Source organism: Hyalella azteca, unplaced genomic scaffold, assembly GCF_000764305.2.
Source record: "Hyalella azteca isolate HAZT.00-mixed unplaced genomic scaffold, Hazt_2.0.2 contig11293, whole genome shotgun sequence".
In the NCBI taxonomy this organism is placed as follows: domain Eukaryota; kingdom Metazoa; phylum Arthropoda; class Malacostraca; order Amphipoda; family Hyalellidae; genus Hyalella; species Hyalella azteca.
In genome coordinates this window covers 58,479-81,083 of record NW_025941294.1, presented here as the reverse complement: position 1 = coordinate 81,083, position 22,605 = coordinate 58,479, and the positions used below count along the sequence as shown (strand labels likewise).

The 22,605-nt window shown below is 37.8% G+C and overlaps 1 protein-coding gene and 3 non-coding genes across 4 annotated transcripts; 1 reads left to right on the top strand and 3 right to left on the bottom strand.

The window, feature by feature from the left end:
* Positions 1-15: 15 nt before the first annotated feature.
* Positions 16-134, bottom strand: LOC125178603. The gene has a single exon (XR_007156963.1). It is a non-coding gene; the product is annotated as a 5S ribosomal RNA (ribosomal RNA).
* A 566-nt stretch (positions 135-700) lies between these two features.
* Positions 701-772, top strand: Trnae-uuc. The gene has a single exon. It is a non-coding gene; the product is annotated as a tRNA-Glu (tRNA).
* An 834-nt stretch (positions 773-1,606) lies between these two features.
* Positions 1,607-1,693, bottom strand: Trnay-gua. The gene is given in 2 exon segments: positions 1,607-1,642; positions 1,657-1,693. It is a non-coding gene; the product is annotated as a tRNA-Tyr (tRNA).
* A 16,010-nt stretch (positions 1,694-17,703) lies between these two features.
* On the bottom strand, positions 17,704-21,583 carry LOC108667335 (procathepsin L). Its single transcript, XM_018154352.2, has 7 exons — positions 21,458-21,583; positions 20,827-20,919; positions 20,332-20,481; positions 19,627-19,818; positions 18,812-19,003; positions 18,406-18,571; positions 17,704-17,984 (listed from the first exon to the last, which is right to left on the bottom strand). The coding sequence occupies exons 2-7, from the start codon at positions 20,917-20,919 to the stop codon at positions 17,779-17,781; spliced, it is 999 nt and encodes a 332-aa protein (XP_018009841.1). The 5' UTR covers positions 21,458-21,583; the 3' UTR covers positions 17,704-17,778.
* Between the last annotated feature and the right edge of the window lie 1,022 nt (positions 21,584-22,605).

Here is a 22,605-nt window from a genome sequence, read left to right as displayed (position 1 = left end):
CGGTCAAAAAGCAAAAGCCAACAGCATCTGGTGTTCCCAGGCGGTCACCCATCCAAGTACTAACCAGACCCAACGTTGCTTAACTTCGCTGATCGGACGAGAAGCGGTGCTTTCAACGTGGTATGGCCGTTGGCGAGAGCCAATGAGTAATTTCTTCCATTTATACCAGCAACGAGATCGACAGTTATGAGGTTCATTAAGCAAACGGTAAGTGAATAAAAACCTTCAAGTTTACATCAATCGTGTATAATACAAAATTAATAGTTCAAAGTCTTTATCGCCGCCACATTATAAAAGTGATTAGAAAGTTGAATACCTTTCAGGCGAGGATTGGTAGTTAAATTTGAAAAACAAAAACACCTAAAACCAACAAAATTAACCTAATGGAAAATGAAATGCCGAAATTCAAGGATTCAACGTTCGAAAGACGAACGCAACCGCAGTAAATAAATGAAAAGAAATTATACGATCCCTATTCCAGCGAAAAAACGCACTATATGTAAATTCAAGGCATAAGCGTAGAAATGACAAAAAAAAAAATGAATAAATCAACTCAAAGCCAACTCATGTCTTGATGCACATTTTTCCTATCAACTCGATATGCGAGCTTCTATTCCACATAACACATTAGGGAAAGATGAGACACCAATGACGCTTCTTTATTGTACTGGATATCTGCTTGCTGAAGTGTGCTATTGTATCCCATGTGGTCTAGTGGCTAGGATACCTGGCTTTCACCCAGGAGGCCCGGGTTCGATTCCCGGCATGGGAAGTTAATTTTTATCCGTAACACTTCCAGGCAAGAATTCACAAATAGAAGCACCTTCTTTCCTTTCGAGCAAACATCAACTTAATAGCAAACTTGTTATTTTCATCTTTCTCACCATGTAAATCACGCAGGCATATCCAACATTGTGTATTTTAATTATACTCTCTTCAGCAGCCGATGGAAATTAACCCTAAGCCCCATCAACAAAATTGTCAGATGTTGTCACACGTCACCGCCCATACCTTCAGTGGCATTACCCGCGTCACCTTCCGTGACGTCATTGTAGTAAGTCTATACTAGCTCCTCGAGCATCCCATGACCATGAGGCAGCGCATACCGACATCTCTTAGCTGCAGTTGCAGCCCACTCTCAATAAGCATCTACTTACGCTTGGACGGCACGGACACTCGCTTGTCCACTTGCGATAGTGCCGATATACTACCTGCATTCCTGTGAATAACACCTCACCGTGCCTTATCTCAAATAATTACTGGTTAGAGTTACTACTCTTTATTCCTCCTTATATCATTTGGACAATCATTCGAACCGAAACATATTGAGACACTTAAACTTAATTAATTCTTACCGAGTGTCATTGAAATGACATTCGGACAAAATTATCAAGATTGAAGAAGCTAACGGTAGGAAGTGCAACGGTTTACTTTGAGCATATAATCCAGTAATACAACCTGAACACTTACTGCACTCGGGCAAGACAAAAATCAATTAATTATCAAAGTTAAGGACAAAAAAAAGAGACAAAGGACAAAATTTAAAATTAAGGAGAATTAGCATCAGTTCAAGAAAGTTTAATATAATACAGAAACCAAAATGGTTTCCTTCGAACCGGATTCGAACCAGTGACCTATGGATAACCGACATAACCGCTACAGTCCACCGCTCTACCAACTGAGCTATCGAAGGCCGAGTTGTCGAGAAGCGCTGCATTTATACACGCGCCTTCAGCTACTCGCATCATCGTGTACACGCGCTTACTGTGGGAACTTCAGTGAAATACAGTGTCCGTTCAACTCAATTTCGCAGGGCTTATTCTTATCGTAATGAGGAAAATAAATACTTCTTGGAAACTAAAAAATAATAACACTGCCCTCCCCCTGCTAACTAGAAAACATATTGCAATAACATTAACTGGAAATGAGAAGTACTTTCCTCTATACTTTCTCTTTGTACTTTATACTTTACACGATGTGTGAATGTGTTCTTGTCAAAGCGTTTTCAAAATGGGTTCTTTTTCTAATGAATTCCATTAACGAGAATAGGGAATCAGGTAATAGAAGCAGCTATCTAACCCGTGGTTAGAGTCCCTTAATTTTATCGGTAAGAATTATGGACGTTATCTCGACCAAAACATAAGTTTTGTGGATTGTGGAATGGGTACGTCACGCAGCGTATAACTGCAGCCATCGAATTGGAATAGAAATTGAATTGAAAGCTCTCATCATGCTTTCGGGTAGAGCTTCCACGATGCAGATTCTAGTCTGAATAACGTGCAAATTGGGAGTTACACCATTTAACGGACTTATGTTATAGAACAAACTGGTCTAAGACGCATTTTTCTTGTCGGTGAAAAAACGAGAAACGTTTTAAATCGGAGTGAAATAATGCCATCAATAAGAACACCAAGAGAAGAAAAAACTTATTTTAATAATCCGCTATTACCTCATAGCGTCTACTGCATGCTCCCCAATTCAAACATATTTTCCTGAGAAATTAACCTATTTTATTAACATAGACAATAAATTTTCGCCAACCTTTGAAGAGTAAACACATACAATAATCTAGTAATTTATTCTGTCATATATCGTATACGAGAAAAGGAAATTGTACTCACTACTCACGCTGAGGCAGCACGGCTCAGCCTCGGCGGCGTCATCGCTGGGGTGAGAGTAGACGTGAAAGTTCAAGTTGCGCGGCGCAGCGTCTGGCCACGAGCGGTCGAACTTAGTTTCCATAGTTGGTGTTTGGGACGTACGGTAGCAGTCGCTGACCACGCCGGCTAGTAGATCGCCGCACCTGCATCACTAACATCCTATCACCAAGGGGGATAGATATATGTATGCTATCAACATTACATCATCGAAAAATAAAAAGAAAATTTAGAAATACAAATAAATTATGACTCCTAATTTTTTTAATTTGAAACAAAAAATTGAAATAATAGTGGAACTTGAAATTATTTCACCAATTCGCAATAAGGAGGAAAGCATTTCATGTAAGACTCGACAAATGCTCTTGAGGTGATGGCGACAGATATTTCTGCAGTTGTTCACTTGATATATCGTCTCAGACCAAAAAACATGAAAATTTCAGAATAAGAATTAAAGTTTCTTCATGCAAGCGAATACCAACATACTCAAAGAGCTAAAGGAGATAAATCTCTCAGGTGCTTTCGAAAATCCATCTGAAGACAAATACGGGAGCCGTACTATTCGAATCGAAACTAGAACCATTACACGAACAGGCACTGATTTCCCGTTTGTAATTAGAGAGTTTCGCTTGAAAAACCATCAGTAATTGATTGGTTGACGATGTTCCTGTGACTATAGCTGTAATAAGATGCTTCTTGTTCTCCTTTTTCTACCGTCACAGTTCGACTTATTGCTTTACCGTACGTAAGTTCCGTGGTACCATATTTATTCAGTGAGTGTAGGTACCATTATATCGGATAAAATTAGGAAATTTACACAAATGAGCTCATTATGGAAAATTATAAACCTTTTTGGGAATGAAATACCTCGACTCCTCGAGACTCGTGCTGCTGTATTAAAATTGTCATAGCAATGTTTACAAATTCCGAACGTGCATACCCAAATCGAAAATTGATTTCACTTATCGATGCAAGTAATACGATGATTTGGTTCTAGTCTTTTCCATGAATTTTGCTGTAGCAAAATGCTTCCGTAAAGAACACGGACCTCCTTGGATGAAAGAAAGACTACGGGTTAGCCCTCCCGGCTAACCCAATGGCCCGTATTACCATTGTATAGTCCCACATTTCACAGCAATAACTTCAATATTTTCTTACGTACTTAAAATACCAGATAGATATAATGAATAGATAGAAATAATGCAATCAGATAGAAATAATGAAATCAACAAAGATTCATTTATCGATATTAAAAACTTTGTTCCGGCAAACTAAGTGTTTTAATGTGGCGTTAATAAATCTTTTAAAGAGCCGTGTTCTTGCCGTGTCAGCAGAAATTGTTAGTTGACTAGGTACGTAGTTACAATCGTTCAAATGCAATCAAGTTTTACTTCCCAATTTATAACTTTCTAGCTGTACACGTCAAAATTTCAACATTCATAAGAAGAAAAACAAATTAGACAGAACAATCATTTTGTGGGATGCTAGACACGAAGTATTACTAAGACACAAAACTAGGAATATAAAAGGAGATTGACAAGACATGGCTGCTGATCGTATTCGTATGTGTTATGAGGTGCAATCTTAAATAGTGGCAAAGCAGAGATTTTTTACTTTTCCTCAAGTTCATTTCGAGTCCTATAACTACTGTAAGTAGACCAGTAAAATATCATGGATAGAAGCACAATCATACATAACATATTGATTTAAATGTTGAAACTTGAAACTGATCTTAAAAAATCTCTGGTTTGCCAGTTGGTATCCGTAGTACGTAAGATAATGGTTTTCATTTCGATCATTGATCAATTTTAAACAAACCCACTGGGACTTTCGGAGCTAGCCTAATTCAAAGACAATAAACTAGGCTTGCATGATCGATCAATGAAAAAGTTCGACTTGAAGCGCGCTGCACAAAACCTAATGCTAAATCTCCCGGTATTATTGCAGATTAACTACATCCAAAAAAAAGGGTGTTTTTTTTTTAATTATATGTTTTTTGGGGTGTAGATTACGAATCTGAAATCCATTTTTGGCGGTCGGCATCGGAAAACCGATTTTTTCCGACCCAAAAATCGCGCTAAAAATGCCTAACCCGTTGCACTGCAACGGGTAAAGAAGACGAAAATGTTACCCGTTGCACTGCAACGGGTAACATTTTAGTGAGTGGGTAACGTAAGTTACGTAACCCCCATGTTAGTAAGTCGCGAAAAAAATCGGTTTTCCGATGCCGACCGCCAAAAATGGATTTCAGATTCGTAATCTACACCCCAAAAAACATATAATTAAAAAAAACACCCTTTTTTTTGGATGTAGTTAATCTGCAATAATACCAATCTCCCAATCAAGTAGGTTGAAAATTATATTTATACGAGTCATCAGTGAATAGTGATCCTTATTCGCAGTCACGTCAAAAATATAGCTTCCTTAAAGTTTCGCATGCATTAAAATGTTTTTTTCACACTCAATAACTGGAAATGTTGAAATGTAACTGATATTAGACCATGACCTAATTTCAGAGATCAAAATGAAGTGGGATCTAGCTAACTCATTTCTCAAATGTTTCGCCGTGAACTTGAAGGCATGATGATGAACTCATTTACAAAATTACAAGATGATTAAAAAAGCTTTAAATATCTTTCAGGATATACTCTATTATTGTCAATCCTTATAAAGTTAATAAATAAATATTTATCACAAATTCTAAACAACATTATGATTCTATTTCGCGGTATTTGAAAGATTCAGCAGCCACAATGCAACATTAGGCCACACTCGCTGTCACAGACACAGAGTGACTGACTAGTGAGTAGTGACTACTGACTACTCACTACTGACGTAACGTCTGCTAATGCATTCCGTTTGGCAACATTTTTCAAGTTTTATCCACCTCTCGGTAAACCGTAATATTTTGTCGAATGTAACTCAAATATCCTAGTCAATAAATGTCATCCCTCATGCCAATTTATTGAACATAACTAAAGCATATGAATGGTAGGTTGAATGTATTGATCAATTAAAAGTCATTAAATTCGTTGATCATTATTTACTCAAACGTTTGATACCGGTCCGACACTTCAGCGAACTCGCGTGCGAACTGGCCTGCGAACTCGAATTCAAAACCTAACCTCATTTTCAACTCTGGCACTCATAAATCCTTCAGTAATGAACGGATTTTATTCAAATTTGAAATATGAGTAGATAATATCAGTAATTTGCGGACGGAATTTTTTCTGATTTTTACTTTTTTGTTAATACGGAAAACCTAACTTCATTTTCAACTCTGACACTCATAAATCCGTCAATAATGAACGGATTTTATTCAAATTTGAAATATAAGTAGATAAAATCAGTAATTTGTGGACGGATTTATTTCAGATTTTTATGTCAATTACTTTTTGTTAATGCCACGAAATACTGAAACTTGACCTGACTAGGACCTAACCTGCGAGGTGAACGTGAAGTTAGGTTTTCCGTGATAATAAAAAAGTAATGAATGTAAAAATTTGAAAAAATTCTGTCCGCAAATTACTGATATTATCTACTTATTTTTCAAATTTGAATAAAATCCGTTCATAATTGACGGATTTATGAGTGCCAGAGTTGAAAATGACGTTAGGTTTTCCGTATTACCAAAAAATTTATTGATGTAAAAATCAGAAAAAATTCCGTCCGCAAATTACTGATATTATCTACTTATATTTCAAATTTGAATAAAATCCGTTCATTATTGAAGGATTTATGAGTGCCAGAGTTTCGAGCTCGCAGGCGAGTTCGCTGAAGTGTCGTTTCGGTCATTTGATGCATTTAGGCTGACAAGGATGGTGAAAGCTGCTTTAAAAATTGTAACACACGAAAGAGATGATAGAATGTCGAAAAATTCGGTTACCGCCTTCGATATATAACTGACACGAGCATTGATAGGCTTAAAAATTAACGGCATACACATCTTTCCTTTAGAAAGATGTTGAGTGCTGTCAACACACTTGAATGTTTTTGTATACAATTATTTGAGATAACTTTTTCTCACCAGATAATATTCACAACGAGTTCAAACACAAAAGGCGTAATAATGCAAGACTAGGCTACTCTCTTGCATACTAACGACCACACTACCTTGACCGGCAGCGACAGGAGCACAAATTATTGCAATGAACTTGGATGAAGAGACCAATTCTTGGATGAAGAGACCTCCAACTGATCACATTCAGGGTTACATATAAAATCAACCGGACTTGTGAGCTTTCGAACAAAATAAATATAATCATTGCATGGTTTAACTTGATTGCAGTTAGCATTTGATCATTTCGAAACCGAATCGCGGTATCTACATTAACCAAATACAAGCTCACTCAATCGACAATTCTACGGACTCGCCTGCGGACTCGCGCAACTGGGACACTCATAATTCCTTAAATACTTAACGGATCTGTATGAATTTTGGAATGTGAGTATTAATTATTGATACGCTGCCGCAGGAATTTTTACAGATTCTTATATGAATTATTTTTCAATTAAAACCAATAAACGTATTTTTTAAGCAACTGGGACACTCATAATTCCTTCAATACCTAACGGATCTGTATGAATTTTGGAATGTGAGTATTAATTATCGATACGCTGCCGCAAGAATTATTACAGATTCTTATATGAATTATTTTTCGATTGAAACCAATAAACGTATTTTTTAAGCAACTGGGACACTCATAATTCCTTCAATACTTAACGGATCTGTATGAATTTAGGAATGTGAGTATTAATTATCGATACGCTGCCGCAGGAATTATTACAGATTTTTGTATGAATTATTGCCTAACCTAACCTAACTTAACCTAACCTAACCCAACCTTACGTAACCTAATAATAAGTCATGTAAAAATCTGTAATAATTCCTGCGGCAGCGTATCGATAATTAATACTCACATTCCTAAATTCATACAGATCCGTTAAGTATTGAAGGAATTATGAGTGTCCCAGTTGCGCGAGTCCGCATGCGAGTCCGTATAATTGTCGATCGAGTTACAAGCTCACAGTAAATCACACTCACCGTCGACGTATAATATTCTCCTAGGCAAGGAAATATTCCCCCAGACAAGAAATAATTGCACAACTGAGCTAAACAGACAACGATGAATCTATGCTAGCCGCCGCGAACGGTTGAATTAGACACCAGCCTTCATGTGTTACCTTAATAATGTATTACATGTATATTATCCATGTATTGTTGCCAACCAATCCAATAGCATGTACATGAAAACTCTTAAGCGCATATATTTAACGTAACTTCACCTTATTCAACAAATTAATTACTGGGAACATCATGATATAAAACGAAATTTATCTTGCAAAATTTATAAAACTAAATCCAAGCGGGATACCATTCGGACAAAAAAAAAAACGTGGATTCAGTAGGATATCGGCACGCAATTATTTTTGTAGTTGTTGAGCCTTTGCTCAACTGTTAAGTCTCAACTGTGCGTCAAATCTTCGTCTTCTCAAGGAGCAACTCCCAATATCTACAATTATGCAGCAATATTAATCAAACATTACACGTATACTCTTATAAAATTTTATGTATTATTGGGCTGCTGCCAAACTCATCAAATGGGCCCTTCCCGAGTGCGTTTTTTGACACGTTTGACGAAGTCTGAGTGACGTATAATTTTTGATTTGTTGCGTAACTACCCCTAAGTTCTAACGAATACAATTACGGAATAATACCACCAAAACCTTGCAAATATGCTCATAAGGAGCCTCTTATTAACCCTGGCGGCTGATTGAGACTACTGACCTACTGTAAAGCTTCTCCATGGAGTAAAGCTCCTACGGTAAATCTCTTACCGAGTTATACACTGACACGGTGTTGTAGTGAGCGTTCAAACTCCCAACACCAGATACCACAAAGACAAATTTACACACTTCAACTACCTACTACATAGTACATACCGTGATGATACCGAACAACATATCTCAAGACCACGGAAGGTTTCAGTCAGTCATTGAATGTTCTTTGCGAGGCTGTTAGAAAACGTATGTGGGGTAACTGAGATAATTTATTTAGTCGGTTGGTAAGTCCCGAAACGGAACCCGAACCATCGGGGCTCGGGGGTTTGAGCTTGTATTTGATTCCAGAGCGGCCCGAAATCTCAAGTGCCTGAATTTGATTGTACGAGCTGACGTAATCGAAAGGGTTCACTTAAGGAGTTTGGCAAAAATCTCAAATCTATATCAGTCGGCAAGGTTAAATAATAGTGTGTGTACTGCACACACTATTATTGTGTGTGTGTAACCTTGCACACAGTGTGCAAGGTTTGAGGCGTTGCGCTGCATAGCTGTGGACGTTTGGAGTTGTTCCATTGTATGGGGGAATAAACATGTAGCTGACAAAGCTGCGAGTAAAATCAGTGCCGGTAATTTTATACGCTTTGGGCTGTAGCCCACATCCATACAAGTTACAAGCTCGCTATGTGTCCGATTTGTGTCAATCAAACATAAATTTTCGTCATTAAATAATTCACCTTCAACTGTTATCAACAGCCATACACATATGGATATTCCGAAAAGGGCGAATTAATCTTAGTATATAATAATATTATGAATACTATATAAGAAACGCCATACACAGGGAATTGGGATCATACGTACCCGAGACCGGAATAGCTTCCCGGATTATGTCAATCATTCGTACCCTCAGAAACGATGATAATATTTTCATTGCCAATCGCTAAATTTCAATGCGAAGTTTCAATGTCACTTATCACACCTAAGAGTTAATTGAAGCATGGACATTCATGCGTGCATAATTCTTAAACCTCGAAAAAATATTTGAATTCTTAATGACGGCTCAAATTGGACTACTTCAACTGTCTACTACATGCTATGAATCGTCATTTGGTCTTAATTTAAGAAGCACAAACGATTGTCCAATGAAAAGAGGCGGGTGCAAAGATTAAGCTGTGCGGTGAAAACAATGGTGGAACGTTGAGTATTTAAAACCGAGTATAAATTTGAGATCGAATCAAGGTCTAACGGTGACTCTCCCCTGCTGAAAATCACGTGATATTTTTGTACCCACTTCACAAATAACATGTTGACAGCTGAAAAAACTTTCTTGAATTTTAATTTTCATTTGTTTTCAATTTTGTTTGTCTCTGTTACTATATTACATTGGTTCAATTTGTTGAATTGAATAAGCGTGTAGCTTCTATGTACGGATATCCATTGCGTGGCTCAAATAAACGAACACCCGAACTTTTTTACATGGCATTCACTTGAGAAGACTAATAAACTTTCTAGGTGGATCAGAACGAACCAGTAAAGACATCTAGGGCCGAATTATCAGTAATAGTGAAGATTTGAAAATACTGTTAGCCAATTACAGACGGCTTCAATAGCTACACCAACCAATCACAAACGAGAAGTCGGCCGCTAATTATACTTACGCTACTACGAGTATTTGTGCAAGTTTTGTTAGTATGTATACGACCCCTGGGGACTCGAACCTATCGTCATGTCAATGTCATGTCATGAGAAGAGTTTCAACGTAAACAGCCTGTATAGCTGAAGTCTAGTGGGTCACATGCTTATAGCCCGACAACTTTGCCTCTATTGGTCAAGCTCACTATAAATAAAAAAGTTATTCCTTACATATTCATTCAGATTTCTAACACCAAACGTACATGTATAAATACTATTATTTAATAAATGTGGGCAGGGTAAAGCTAAAAAGCATCAGCTATATCTATAAAGTAACTTCTCTCATTAAACATACAGATATATACTTTGAATTCAATTCTGAGATCCCAAGCACTTACGAGCTATAATTTTAGATACGACAAATTTCAACTAATATTTAAAACATAAACTGTATAGGTTCCAGATCCTAAATTTAAATCGTTGAGCCGAGGCTCTAATAAATTTACTTCTCTTTTAATGTCAATCAAAACCTATTTTTCTTCATAAACACCTATTTTCTCCGTGTTTCAGTTAGCTTTGCTGAAATGACACGTATATAATTTATTGCCATGGAGAAATTGACTGCAAAAAGAATCCCCAGAAATATTCACGGCTACAGCCCAACAAGCTCTGTTCATTTCGGAAAAACTGGAGTTCTCAATTCGGTAAAAATCCTCCTACCAAAAACTGGATTGACCTGGAGCAGACTTTTGGTGGTACCGACTAGTGGAGAGTGTGCATGCCGACGCGTTGGTGCGATCCATTCTAGTTGGTTCCATTATAGGCTATACTGAACTATAATGGTTAAAAATTTACATAACACACGCATTTATAAGATAAGAAATCTCGAAAAAATCATCTAATATAGAAAAAATGTGACAGTTGCAGTATTTTAAATGCTGAAATTTCACTAATTGTCTTTGAATGTTTCTCGACACCTGACGAATCTATTTTAGAAAATATTGATATCCATGCTCGCTAGGTAAAATATTAGCTAGCGTATACACCATACAACCTAAATAATAACACCACAACACTCATTCCACTTCACCGAGATCAAGACACCACAAACATCATATCGCTACGACTCGATCGTGGCAACACAATCTCTATACCACCACGCCCTGATCATGACATCACAGTCGCCTACCTTCATACTTCGCCCATGACACCACACACCACCCTCTACCATGACATGACCTATACCGTACCATATCATCTATTCTTACCTCCGTTCTGACTCTGCGGCGACCTTCCCTGAAATGTGACATGGCCATGGAGCTTTGAAATTCATTTATTGTGAAAAACATTCAGGGCAATTATGAAAACTCTGGCCTGATATTGGCTCAATTTATTTTAATTTTTCAAATCACACATCGGAGAAAATTATAAAATAATTGGCAATTGATTACACGATTTCAAAATGATCCATGTGAAGAAAGAAAAATTAAAAATTATAAATCTTCCAAGCTTCTGTTATCGACGTCTGCGTGGCGACCTCATTGCAGCATGCAAGTATACTCATGGTTTTTATAGGGTCCCGGAAAGATTCGAAACAGAATTATAAATGTTCGTAGTTCACCAATACTCAGCTTCTTCCTTCCTGATATTGAAAATATTGAAATAAGCTTGAATTTTGAAGAACGCTGATGAATACATGGTTTTTGCTCCAAAGTTACGTTAGTGCAGATACAGGAAAATGGGCCTGGTAAATTACTAAAAATGGTAATTATGGCTAGTCATCAAATACCAGAAGAAAATACGTGCCAACTTGTAAATCGACTGACCTTTGAGAAGACCTCAATGGCTTGTCACAAATACAGCTTTACCACTAGAACTTAAAACATTTACCTAACTTTCAAAAATATTTTCTAATGAAGAGGCTATTTCAGTCCTACGACACTCAAACTTGCAATTCTCTTCAAAACTAAGAATTTCTCATAATCTCCAGCTGCTGGCGGATCAGAACTTGGATTTGAATCTAATTGTATAAAATGTAGCTAATGTCGCCTGTCCTGAAGCAGGATCCATTAAAGTGGCGCTTAAATTAAGCGGTTCAGTTGTGCAAAAATAAAGTTTCTCAGTACATGCCGAGGCTGAACATACAGATTTCATTTCTATATTGATATGTATTCATTTCTATTCATAAAATTACGTTTCTCAGTACATAGACGATCAAATAAAACCCATGAACGATGAAACCATGGAATAAAGTACATGGACGATCGAATAAAAACTTCACTTCTACATTCACCTCTACGTATACCCACGCGTTACGGAGATGGTCGACTGCGTTGGTGCAGGCTCCATAAGTTGCTGCGATGGTCGACTGCGTTGGTGCAGGCTCCTTAAGTTGCTGCGATGGTCGACTGCGTTCGTGCAGGCTCCATAAGTTGCTGCGATGGTCGACTGCGTTGGTGCAGGCTCCTTAAGTTGCTGCGATGGTTATGGTAGACTGCGTTGGTGCAGGCTCCTTAAGTTGCTGCGATGGTCGACTGCGTTGGTGCAGGCTCCTTAAGTTGCTGCGATGGTAGACTGCGTTGGTGTAGGCTCCTTAAGTTGCTGCGATGGTCGACTGCGTTGGTGCAGGCTCCTTAAGTTGCTGCGATGGTAGACTGCGTTGGTGTAGGCCGCTCAAGTTGCTGTGAGGGATGTGTGGCTTCTGCCGCGTTTCGTTAACACGATCACAATTAATTTGTCCTAACTTCAGAAAGTAAATAGATGGAGCGAAATAATCATCCTTATTTTTTTCATTTTAGAAGACAAGGTACAACGGCAGGTGTAACAAACTGCTGCAACTTTCTCGATATTTTTTAGAGATCTTCTGATATCAAAAATAATTTGACGACAGGCAGCTGCACCAGTTGCGCTTGCGTGAGGATGACAAATATATTTTGCATGCCGGATTCATAACCTTCTCATATGGATGCTGTTGTTGGTTAAAAATTTCTAAAAATCGGTGGCGCTGACTTTTTTGGTAGATTCAAAATTTTCATTAAAATAACTGGGAATCTCATTCCTATAGCTATTTTTCGAGAGACAAGTTCATTTACGAGCCATTACGATGTCTTGGCATTGGAATACCATTCCGCCAGGTGAAAAGAGTCAATGAGTTTTTGTGGCATTTGAAAGATGGCGTAATAAACAATGCTTAAAGATGGTGGCGCTGAGCGTCGTAAAAAACCAAGCCTGACGTATCAAAGTTTCAGCCAGAGTTTAATTATAGCTTAGGCCTTCTTGCGGACACGGAATTGCCATCGTTTGATTATCAAATATAATCATGCAGCGTGCGACCATGTGTGGCTAATACTAGAGGGTTATCGGGTGAAATGAATATTGCGTGAAAGTGGAACATTTTATGAGGGGCTGTACAAGCTCTACAAATTGTTACTGTATATTATGAAAATTGTTGAAATAGTATGATTTGTTGAAATAGTACGCTTTCATAAATTCAAAAAGCCCTGTTTCGTAGCCAAGTGTTGAATATACCACATCATCTAAGAGGAAAGGTGTGATGGAAGCGTAACTATTTCTCAACAACTAAATATTCGCCTATCTGAAAAGACGTACATGTACACGAATCGATAATAGAGGTCGATTGACGTGATAAAATCTATTACGTGCGCTCTAATTCACGTCAATTCACGTGCGCTCTAATTCACGTGCGCTCAATTAAATTTTATGGAATTGAAAATGAAAAATTGAAAATGAAATTTTATGAAATTGAACGAGAAAATGAATTAGACGTCTGCTGCAAGTCAGGCTATCAATTTTTGTGTTTAATTAAGCACCAGGTTATAAAAGTGTTCACAGAGTGCAAACGGAAACTGGCGAGAGAGCCAACACTGCAGGGCTTCGTGGACGTCTACACAAACGTGCTTCTCCACTCCCACGTTGTGATGTTGCACATGGAAGAGGCTTGCCCATTGAGAGGTCTGGGTCTTCTCCACTCCCACGTTGTGATGTTGCACATGGAAGAGGCTTGCCCATTGAGAGGTCTGGGTCTTCTCCACTCCCGCGTTGTGATGTTGCACTGGAAGCGACTTGCCCATTGAGAGGTCTGGGTCTCTCGACAACGACGTTTCCACAAAGTTTATAACGACTAATGTTCTGGAGTTTTTGGGAAAAAGTTATTTCCGGTGAAAAGTGAGAATTTTATGCATGTTAAGCGAAAAATTTAAAATTCTTAGCTACATTGCGGCAGCAAAATCAATCAACTCAGTGCTTGTCAACATTTACTTGTCTGCGACCCTTGGACACTTCATTTTTTACGAACGCACACTTTTTGAAGTTATTGCGCAAAAATCTACGCGGAGCGTCATAGGAAGAAACATTACATATATAAAAGCAAAAGATAGGAATATAAAAAGGAATATATAAGAAAATATTATAGACCTTACCGATTTTGAACAGTTTAAAAAGTATAAGTACTACGTTGGAGCTGATTGCTCTTTGCAAGATCGTCCTATTATTATGTCTTCTATCGAAAGAAAGAATGTTTATCGTTCATTGTTTTTAACATTCTCATCGAATACAATCTGCTCAAATCGTATCAGCCGAATTGTGTCGATCTACTATTTGGTAGTCGAAGTTTTTTCTGTGATTGTATCGCATAATATTTCTTCCCTATCGCTTGCAATTTTGTCCTTTCTTCTTTGTACGATGCGTAAATGCTCTAATATTTGAACATGAAGAAAGACAGTATATATACGCACGCCCTCTCAACTGCATGGCAACATATCAGTTGCTTGCAAATTGTGCAATGTTTCATTGACCAAGCATTGTAGGATTTTCGAGATTTTTCATCAAATCATTCATTTCACTGTGTATTCAAGTGTTAGGATACGTATTGAAGAATTATTTAAAGGTTAAGTTAAACCTCTCATCTCACCTTTCCTTCCTTTCTCTCTATATATCGTGCTATCAGTTTTTTATTTTGAATTCTCAATCGCTGTCGGCAGCGTTTTAAAACCTCTTATAATCTGTTCGTCGGCTTCTTGGTGCTGCGTTATCATTCAATGTTTGCGAAATCAGTGCCAATGCACTATTTTCTTCGTTACCATTTACGTTCATGCAGATGTGTTACTATATGTATTCTTAGTTCGACTAAACTAAAAATGAATAAAATCACTTTAAAAGTCGAAATTCAATAGACAGACATAAAACCTAAATAGGACCTAACATTATATCGAAATAAACAGGACTAGATTGGAACAACTTAGTCCTAGGGGTACGACAAGAATATAAAATTCTAGCGATTTACTATTTCCAGATTGTATGAACGAAAGTACTAAACGCATTATTGAGACACGGTTTTCGTTTGAAGATACGTATAGAGACTCCAAAATTCTCAAATCCGAGCAGCCAGAAGTGGAACCGAGTATCCTGAAATCACTCTCAGATACAGCCTCAGCATGGAGGCGCACAGAAGAATGAGGAGGCTTGGCGAGAGGCAAGTTAAACGATAGCTCCTGCCACGGTGTTCAAAAACCTGGATGTAGAAGTTAAGCGACGTCATTCCAACGTACGTAGATGCACAGCGTGCACAACAGAACTCACAGACCAGGTTTGATCGCATCCGAGCAGGAATAACGTCCTTATACCTGAAGAAAGAACCAATTTTGAAATTATTCACCAGTAAAACATGCAAATTTATATTCGGGAAATATTTCAAACACAACATCTTTCGTTCTTTGGACATAGTTTCAAACGCACTACCAAAATAGGGCAATGTGCAATAAATAATTTTGCCCCTTTGTCCCTAGGACTAAGTTGTTCCAATCTAGTCCTGTTTATTTCGATATAATGTTAGGTCTTGTTTAGGTTTTATGTCTGTCTATTGAATTTTTACTTTTAAAGTGATTTTATTCATTTTTAGTTTAGTCGAACTGATGATGGAGCTGGACTTCAAAACGTTTTTAATATCAATATGGTGAATTTTCTTGGCGTTTTTTAAATTCCTTGTGAACTTGCAATATAAGCAGATTAATAATATAAGTACTTATATGTATTCCCAGATGTGTTACCCTTCATTGAGGGTAGCCCATTTGTTCTACTTGTATGTGTGCTAACTGAGTTGTTTCAACGGAAAATTGATTCAATTATTTTGTAAAAAACAGTTTGCGCCGACATATAGCAGTTACAAGGCAATTAGGATAGGTTAGGTTAGCGCTGTTAATGTTTGGGCGAAGAAGGATTGAAATACTCAAGTTGCCACTTGCAACGCACTGGGCTGACCATTTGGAACCCACAGTTTCTAAAGCATGTGTCAGTATCAATGATTTGAACCCGAGTCATCACTGCAGTTAAGTTCACGACCAGCAACTAAGACGACGCATTAGCAGGACCTTTTTGAATCCATAAGTCATTATAACGTATGTCGCATCAACGATTTTAACCTACGCCATATATCGCAGCTCAGCTCACGACCAGCAAAAACCTCATAAGCCTAGCTTTCATGCTGTTGCCCGCAGTTCGTTCGTGCCAGCACCATTTATCTGTTTGCACTTGAATTTCTCATTCCATAAAGTTAGACGAAGAGCTGAGCTTGGCTTCAGCTACGCTTTCTGCGTCTGTTGTTTTGACTCGTAGTATAAAATTTATTTCCTGGTATGCGCCTCGAATAGTTTTCTAGCAGTAGAAATCTTTTTATAAACAATAAAGTTGTGCCTTGACAGCTGAAAATTTCATGCCTTGCCCACTTTTTTTATTCCAAATTTCCTGGAAGATTAAGATCAAGTCGAGCTTGAATTAGCAAGGAGAATAATCGCGCACATTGGCGGACAACTATGGAAAACATCAAAATTCATGCGAGAATTGAATATACGTTTTGACTGACGAACAAGCGATTCAGTGTTGGAATAGTTACGCTCTTTGAGAGGTAAAGCCACTCCGATTTCTTTCGGTGGCCAGGATTAGCGTATCTGTGTTTTGGTTTGCTTCCAACGAATACGTTCACGTGAATAAGGTTAAAAATACACCAGACATGTCCGTACAAAATTATTTACTATAAACAGCAGAGGAGTGCGTCCTTGAACAGCGCTTCATGATTAATTAATCTTAAGTTATAGATTGAGAGTAAAATGCCCCTTTATGCTACGAAAATGCTTAAAACCCTGTGAACAGAGAAAAAAAAAGACATATTTGAGGCCATGAAAATCGAGAGTTGTTGACAGAATTACTTGTGTACTTGACCATTTTCATTAGAATGAGGAAATTATCCAAAATAAATGTAGGTAGGAAATATTTAAAGTGAAATAACATAATAAAATGACGGAATAGCTTCATCGTTTCTAACCATGACCACCACACGCTCGGACTACAACTCCGTTTCCCACACATAAGACGACATAAGGCGAGCAATACATTCTATTCAACCATACAAGAACTAATTTTCAATGTCACTAGATTGCTTGAATCGAAGAAAACTCCACAAAAATTATGTATTTATGTATTGAATAAATAGGTATTTCTGTATTATTCTGCCCTTTGCCTGTAAATTTAGGTTTTAACTTCTGTTTTTTTTTTTCTTTTGACTCCAAACATTATTAATTTTCTGACTGTATATGTGTTCTAGATTTATCAAACTGACGATGGAGCTGGTCTCCGAAACATTTTCAATAGAGAAATGCTAATTATTAATGTTACGGTAAGAGGACTATAGCATTAGCTACACAAGAGGATAGGACGCAGCAGAAGCTATACCGCACATGTTTTGGGCATTGCGCAAAAATTTCATGTATCCCTTTTCTCCCCAATGCTCGCTCCACTCGTTCTTCAGGAGCCAAAAGTCTGAGCCGTTCTCTGTTCCGTAGCCCACAACCAGCAAGCCGTGGTCTATGTACTGGCTTTCGCATAACCCATCGACGTAGATACCTGCGAATTTAGACACAATTTAAAAATACATCATAAGGGATTAAGCAACAGACATACTCGCCCATCAATCATCAACTGCTAATAAGAAACTCATTTTGTCACTAACGATCAATTCTGGCGGTAACTGTATGTACCTCAAAGTCAGTTTTACAGATGTGATTGTTTTACAGTTTGATTAGGCACAGGATCAAACATTTGTTGGCACAATTGAAACTTTCATTTCTACGCCTCCAATGTCCCTTCAATAACAGACAACAAATCGAAGAGAAACGTTACCCAAATGACGCAAAGATATATAAATTAGGAGCTAGCCTGATTAACCGGGATCTCCAGAGAAGCCAATTTGAACTTTCCAGACTAAAAATTGCTGACATCGGAAAGGTGACCACGTATGGCATAATTATTAGCAGTGAATTATCACCTGAGCTATAGAATTGGAATTCGTCGCTGGATGCGTCTACAGCAACAGACACAGGACCCACGGTGGCCACGGCTGCCTTCAGCGCATCCTCGTCGTTGCTTTTGATGTCCACGAAGCCTGTGTCTTCGGCGCCGACGTCATCCCTCTTGAACTTGCAATCACCATCCTGTTCATGAGTTTATTTATGATATAATTTGATTTCCAGCTTCACATAAACTTTAAATATTAAATGACACACATATTGTCAACTTTCTATGATATCATTTGAAGTTAATAATATTATTAATAAATAATTGATATTAAAAATATCTATCGACAATCATGTCCGAGGAAAGTACAATTTACGGTTTGATCATGATACCGGCGCTCGACCTATTCAAGCACACAAATAGAATTACGGACTCACCACGGCTGTGTATGGATATGATTCCTCGGTGTCGATGCCGCCGTTATCTTTTATGTATCGGAAAGCGAACTCCATGAGTCCGCCATTGCAGCCCTCGTTACCGTAGTGGCCCGAACAGTCCACCAGGTTCTGTTCAGACAGACTCACCAGCTGGCCCGTCTTGAGGAAGTGCTGGCCTTCCAATGATCCCGTCTAGTATAAGAAGAGATACAGGTACAATTATCGAACAATAAACCTACAAAGCGTTAGCGTGAATAAGTCTGTTAAGACTGGATACAAACTAGTTTGACATCACCCTTTGTTTCATACTATTGATAACTTTTCTTGATAGTCATCTCATATCACTCAAAGAATTATCCTTATATCATATACGACATTTTAACCAATATGCTTCCTAGACGGAAATTCTACCGTAAAATAATGAACCTGTATAACTTTGAATAAAAATTAAGATCTTTCTGAAACTTAACGTGTGATTAGCCTCAATCTAGTAGGCGAACACTCCAGACATGGGACCGATTATCGCAAAGCCGAAATATTTTCTAACTCATATAACCGGAAATTTTGTAAAACATTTCAAATACGAGTAAGTGTAATTTCAAGTCTGATATGTGGATGGTAACTCCAGAAAAAATGACCACATCGCGATTACCTTAAAGTATAAAAAAGGTGTGTTTTTTATGTGGCTTGACGTTTGGCGGAGAAAGTTTATATTAATTTATAGTTCCAAATACGATTTTGGCAGCTAAAAAATTCCCAATTAGTTTATAAATTTTTAATTTAAATAAGTGTATTTATTAGCTATACTGACGTACCGCGGAGAAAGCCCAGCACGAGCCACATTGGCCCTGGCTCTTGATGGGAGTGACGGCCCCCTTGGTGCGCCAGTCCACGGAATCGGGGAGCTTCACGTCGCTGTCGGGCGCCACGAAGCGCGATGCCCCGTAGGTTCTGTTCATGCTATTGCCTCGATAGCCGTTCATCGTGTGCACGAACTCGTTATGCAGCTGCGAAGAAGTTCGATGAAATTAGAAGTTCGATGCTGCATATAATGCAGTGTTTTAGGCATAGAAGGAAACTGGGCTGAAATACCGCGTTAATAGAGAAACATATATATCCTTATTGTTTAAGCTTACTTGTGAATGGTTCGAATATACGATCATATCGCAGAGGTATTATTATGTCATAATTGTACTCCATGTCTCATAGAACGTTACTAACGTAGAAAGCGATCGATGGGAGTAAATTATTAAACTGGAAAACAATTATCAAGGCGTCATTGAACCAAATTAGCTAAACGTACATTATTTAGATAATCATTGAAAGTAGCTTAGCCGTCCTGTATTTATGAAGTATTGTCAAAGGACATTTACAGGGTGATAGTTCAACAGATGATAACTTTTCACCGGTTCATAATTCAATCAAATAATTTTGACGAAGACCAAAGTTCTTCACATTGAATGCAAGAACATTTGCGAACAGTCACAAAAACCTAATGCAACGCAGTTATATGAACTCACCATATCTCCAAAGTGATTCATCTTCAAGTCGTATGTGCGCTCTCCTTTGTTGTACAGTTGGTTGTGTCTGTCAATCTTCATCTTGTTCTCGGCAAAGACTTTCAGGCGGAAGGCCTCTTCCACGGGCTCATACTTCTTGTTGTAGACGAGCTGAGGGAGGAAAACTTTGCACTTGTTTGTTGTGTTCAGGAGTGTGCTATGTATAATACTTCAACTGGTTGCTCGCATCACCAATCAATTTAAATTTCGAAGCCAAGAAGCATGCCAAATATATTAGATTTTAATGAAAATGCTACCTTGACGCAGCTCCAATGTCTGTTCGTGTGGTGACAAAGGAAATATAGAATTTTTGCTGCAATTTAGTTTGTCATATAAATCTCTCTTATTGTACTTGACATGTGAAACTTACGAACTGGAGAGAGAAGGTGCAACATTTCTCAACATTGAAAAGAATGCCTTAAGGAATCACAGCAAGTCTACACGAATTCTTGATACCTTGAATGACTCCCATTCCTCCTTGACTTGGTCGTAATAAGAGGCAGCACAGGCAGCAGCGGCCAAGCCCAGGAGCAGCACCACCAAACGCATCTGCAATCCAAATCCAGACTTGTTTTTATGCCAATTACATATAATTCAGGGAGCACTTAATTTTTTCCGCGACTACAATTTTATTTAAATTTGAATTGTGGAATTGTCGCCACTCGTACGCCCACCGTCTCCAGGGTATCAAGACTCATCGCAGAAAAACTGGATGGTCTCTTGCCGGCACAAAATCCCCCTATATACATTTAGGCACAGCTGTGAAGACAGACCGATATGTTCGGTATATGAAGTATCTAATTGATATATAGTTTTTTATGATTAGAATAAGCGTTGGTGCGAATGATGTAGTGTAAAGCAATACATGACGCACCTACGATCTTGTATTATATGTTATATAAATTTTATGTATGTGAGCCTTGAGGAACATTAATTTAGAGCCAACAACTCAGAACAGCGGGCAATGTTTTCTGATAGGGGAAATTTTGATTAATACTCTCTGACAATAACAAATCGTTCTAATTAAAATGCTAAGGATAATGAGAAGTTTAAACTGAAATAACTTATTATGTATTGGGCATCATACCTTTGGCAAAAGTCGAGAAGTTTGGAACTTAGAAGACGAGATGATACCAATTACTTTCAGTTCACGCAATCGGAAGCTGATCGTCGACTATCCCTGCACCGGCATTTGCTTTGTGACGGTAGGCAGCGTCGAAGCTCTATTTATATCACTCGTTAGGCATAGCAGCTGACCTGCAGTTGGGCAGAGGCAGACTATCGTTACAATCTAAACAAAGGAAAATTTCCCGCAGTATTTCCGACCCTCTGTACACAGTCCGGGCGCGTTTCAGCAATAACACAAATTATTTTTTTTTCAAAATTGGAGGCAACTTCGTGCACTGCCACTATGGTGTCAGACGTCAAGTGTAGATTTTGTTTATGGTAATCCTATTTTTTCGGAGGAATAAAATATCATTGTTGGAATAATATATTTTTATAACCTCGTTCTGCTTATAAGTTATAACACGTAACCTGATTTTTTATTGGTAATATGGTTTTACATCTTAAATGTTCATTATGTTAATAAGATACAATATTTGTTAAATTGAATTTCATAAAACATTATCGAGTTTTGATTATGAACATGAAATCAATATACGAATGAGATTGTCCAACATTTTCTTATCATTCATTGTAATCTAATATCCTCTCGACCTGACAACATAATAAAAAAATCTCGCGACAATATCCAAAGAGTTGAATGTAGCAACATAGAAAAATAACTGCGCTGGTACGCCAATAAATGTTATCAATATTACTGCCTATGCTATCTATATATTTATATTAAAAGTAATTCAAATATGCAATAACAGTCCTAGTGGTAAGTGGTAAAGGTGATGTGTGGGTTGGCCGCAAGGAGCAGCTGTGGCTGTGATTGAGAAGGCAAAGTTAAATTTGCTGGGTGTGTAAAAGTTGAGAGAGTCAAGCAGGATGCAGGAATTGAACGTTGCCTATCGGAGAAGAAAATTACAAAAAATATTAATTTGAATATATCAATTGCAGATATATATCCCTTTTTTGCTTTAAGTGGTGGGTCACATTTGTCTGATTGAATTTATTTTTGTAGATAATTTAATGCAAATGGTGCTCGTTACTATGGTAAAAACAGTATACCCTTGAAAACACCGCTCTTCACAAATAAATATATTTCAGCCCCTAAAAGTTGGCTTG

Bases quoted from the DNA above. Each gene is read 5' to 3' on its own strand.
- LOC108667335 (XM_018154352.2), bottom strand. From the start codon at position 20,919: ATGCGTTTGGTGGTGCTGCTCCTGGGCTTGGCCGCTGCTGCCTGTGCT. The intron at 19,004-19,626 runs GTACGTCAGTAT...TTCTTATACTAG, and splicing joins CGTGCTGGGCTTTCTCCGCG to ACGGGATCATTGGAAGGCCA. The intron at 17,985-18,405 runs GTGATAATTCAC...CTAAATTCGCAG, and splicing joins ATTCCAATTCTATAGCTCAG to GTATCTACGTCGATGGGTTA.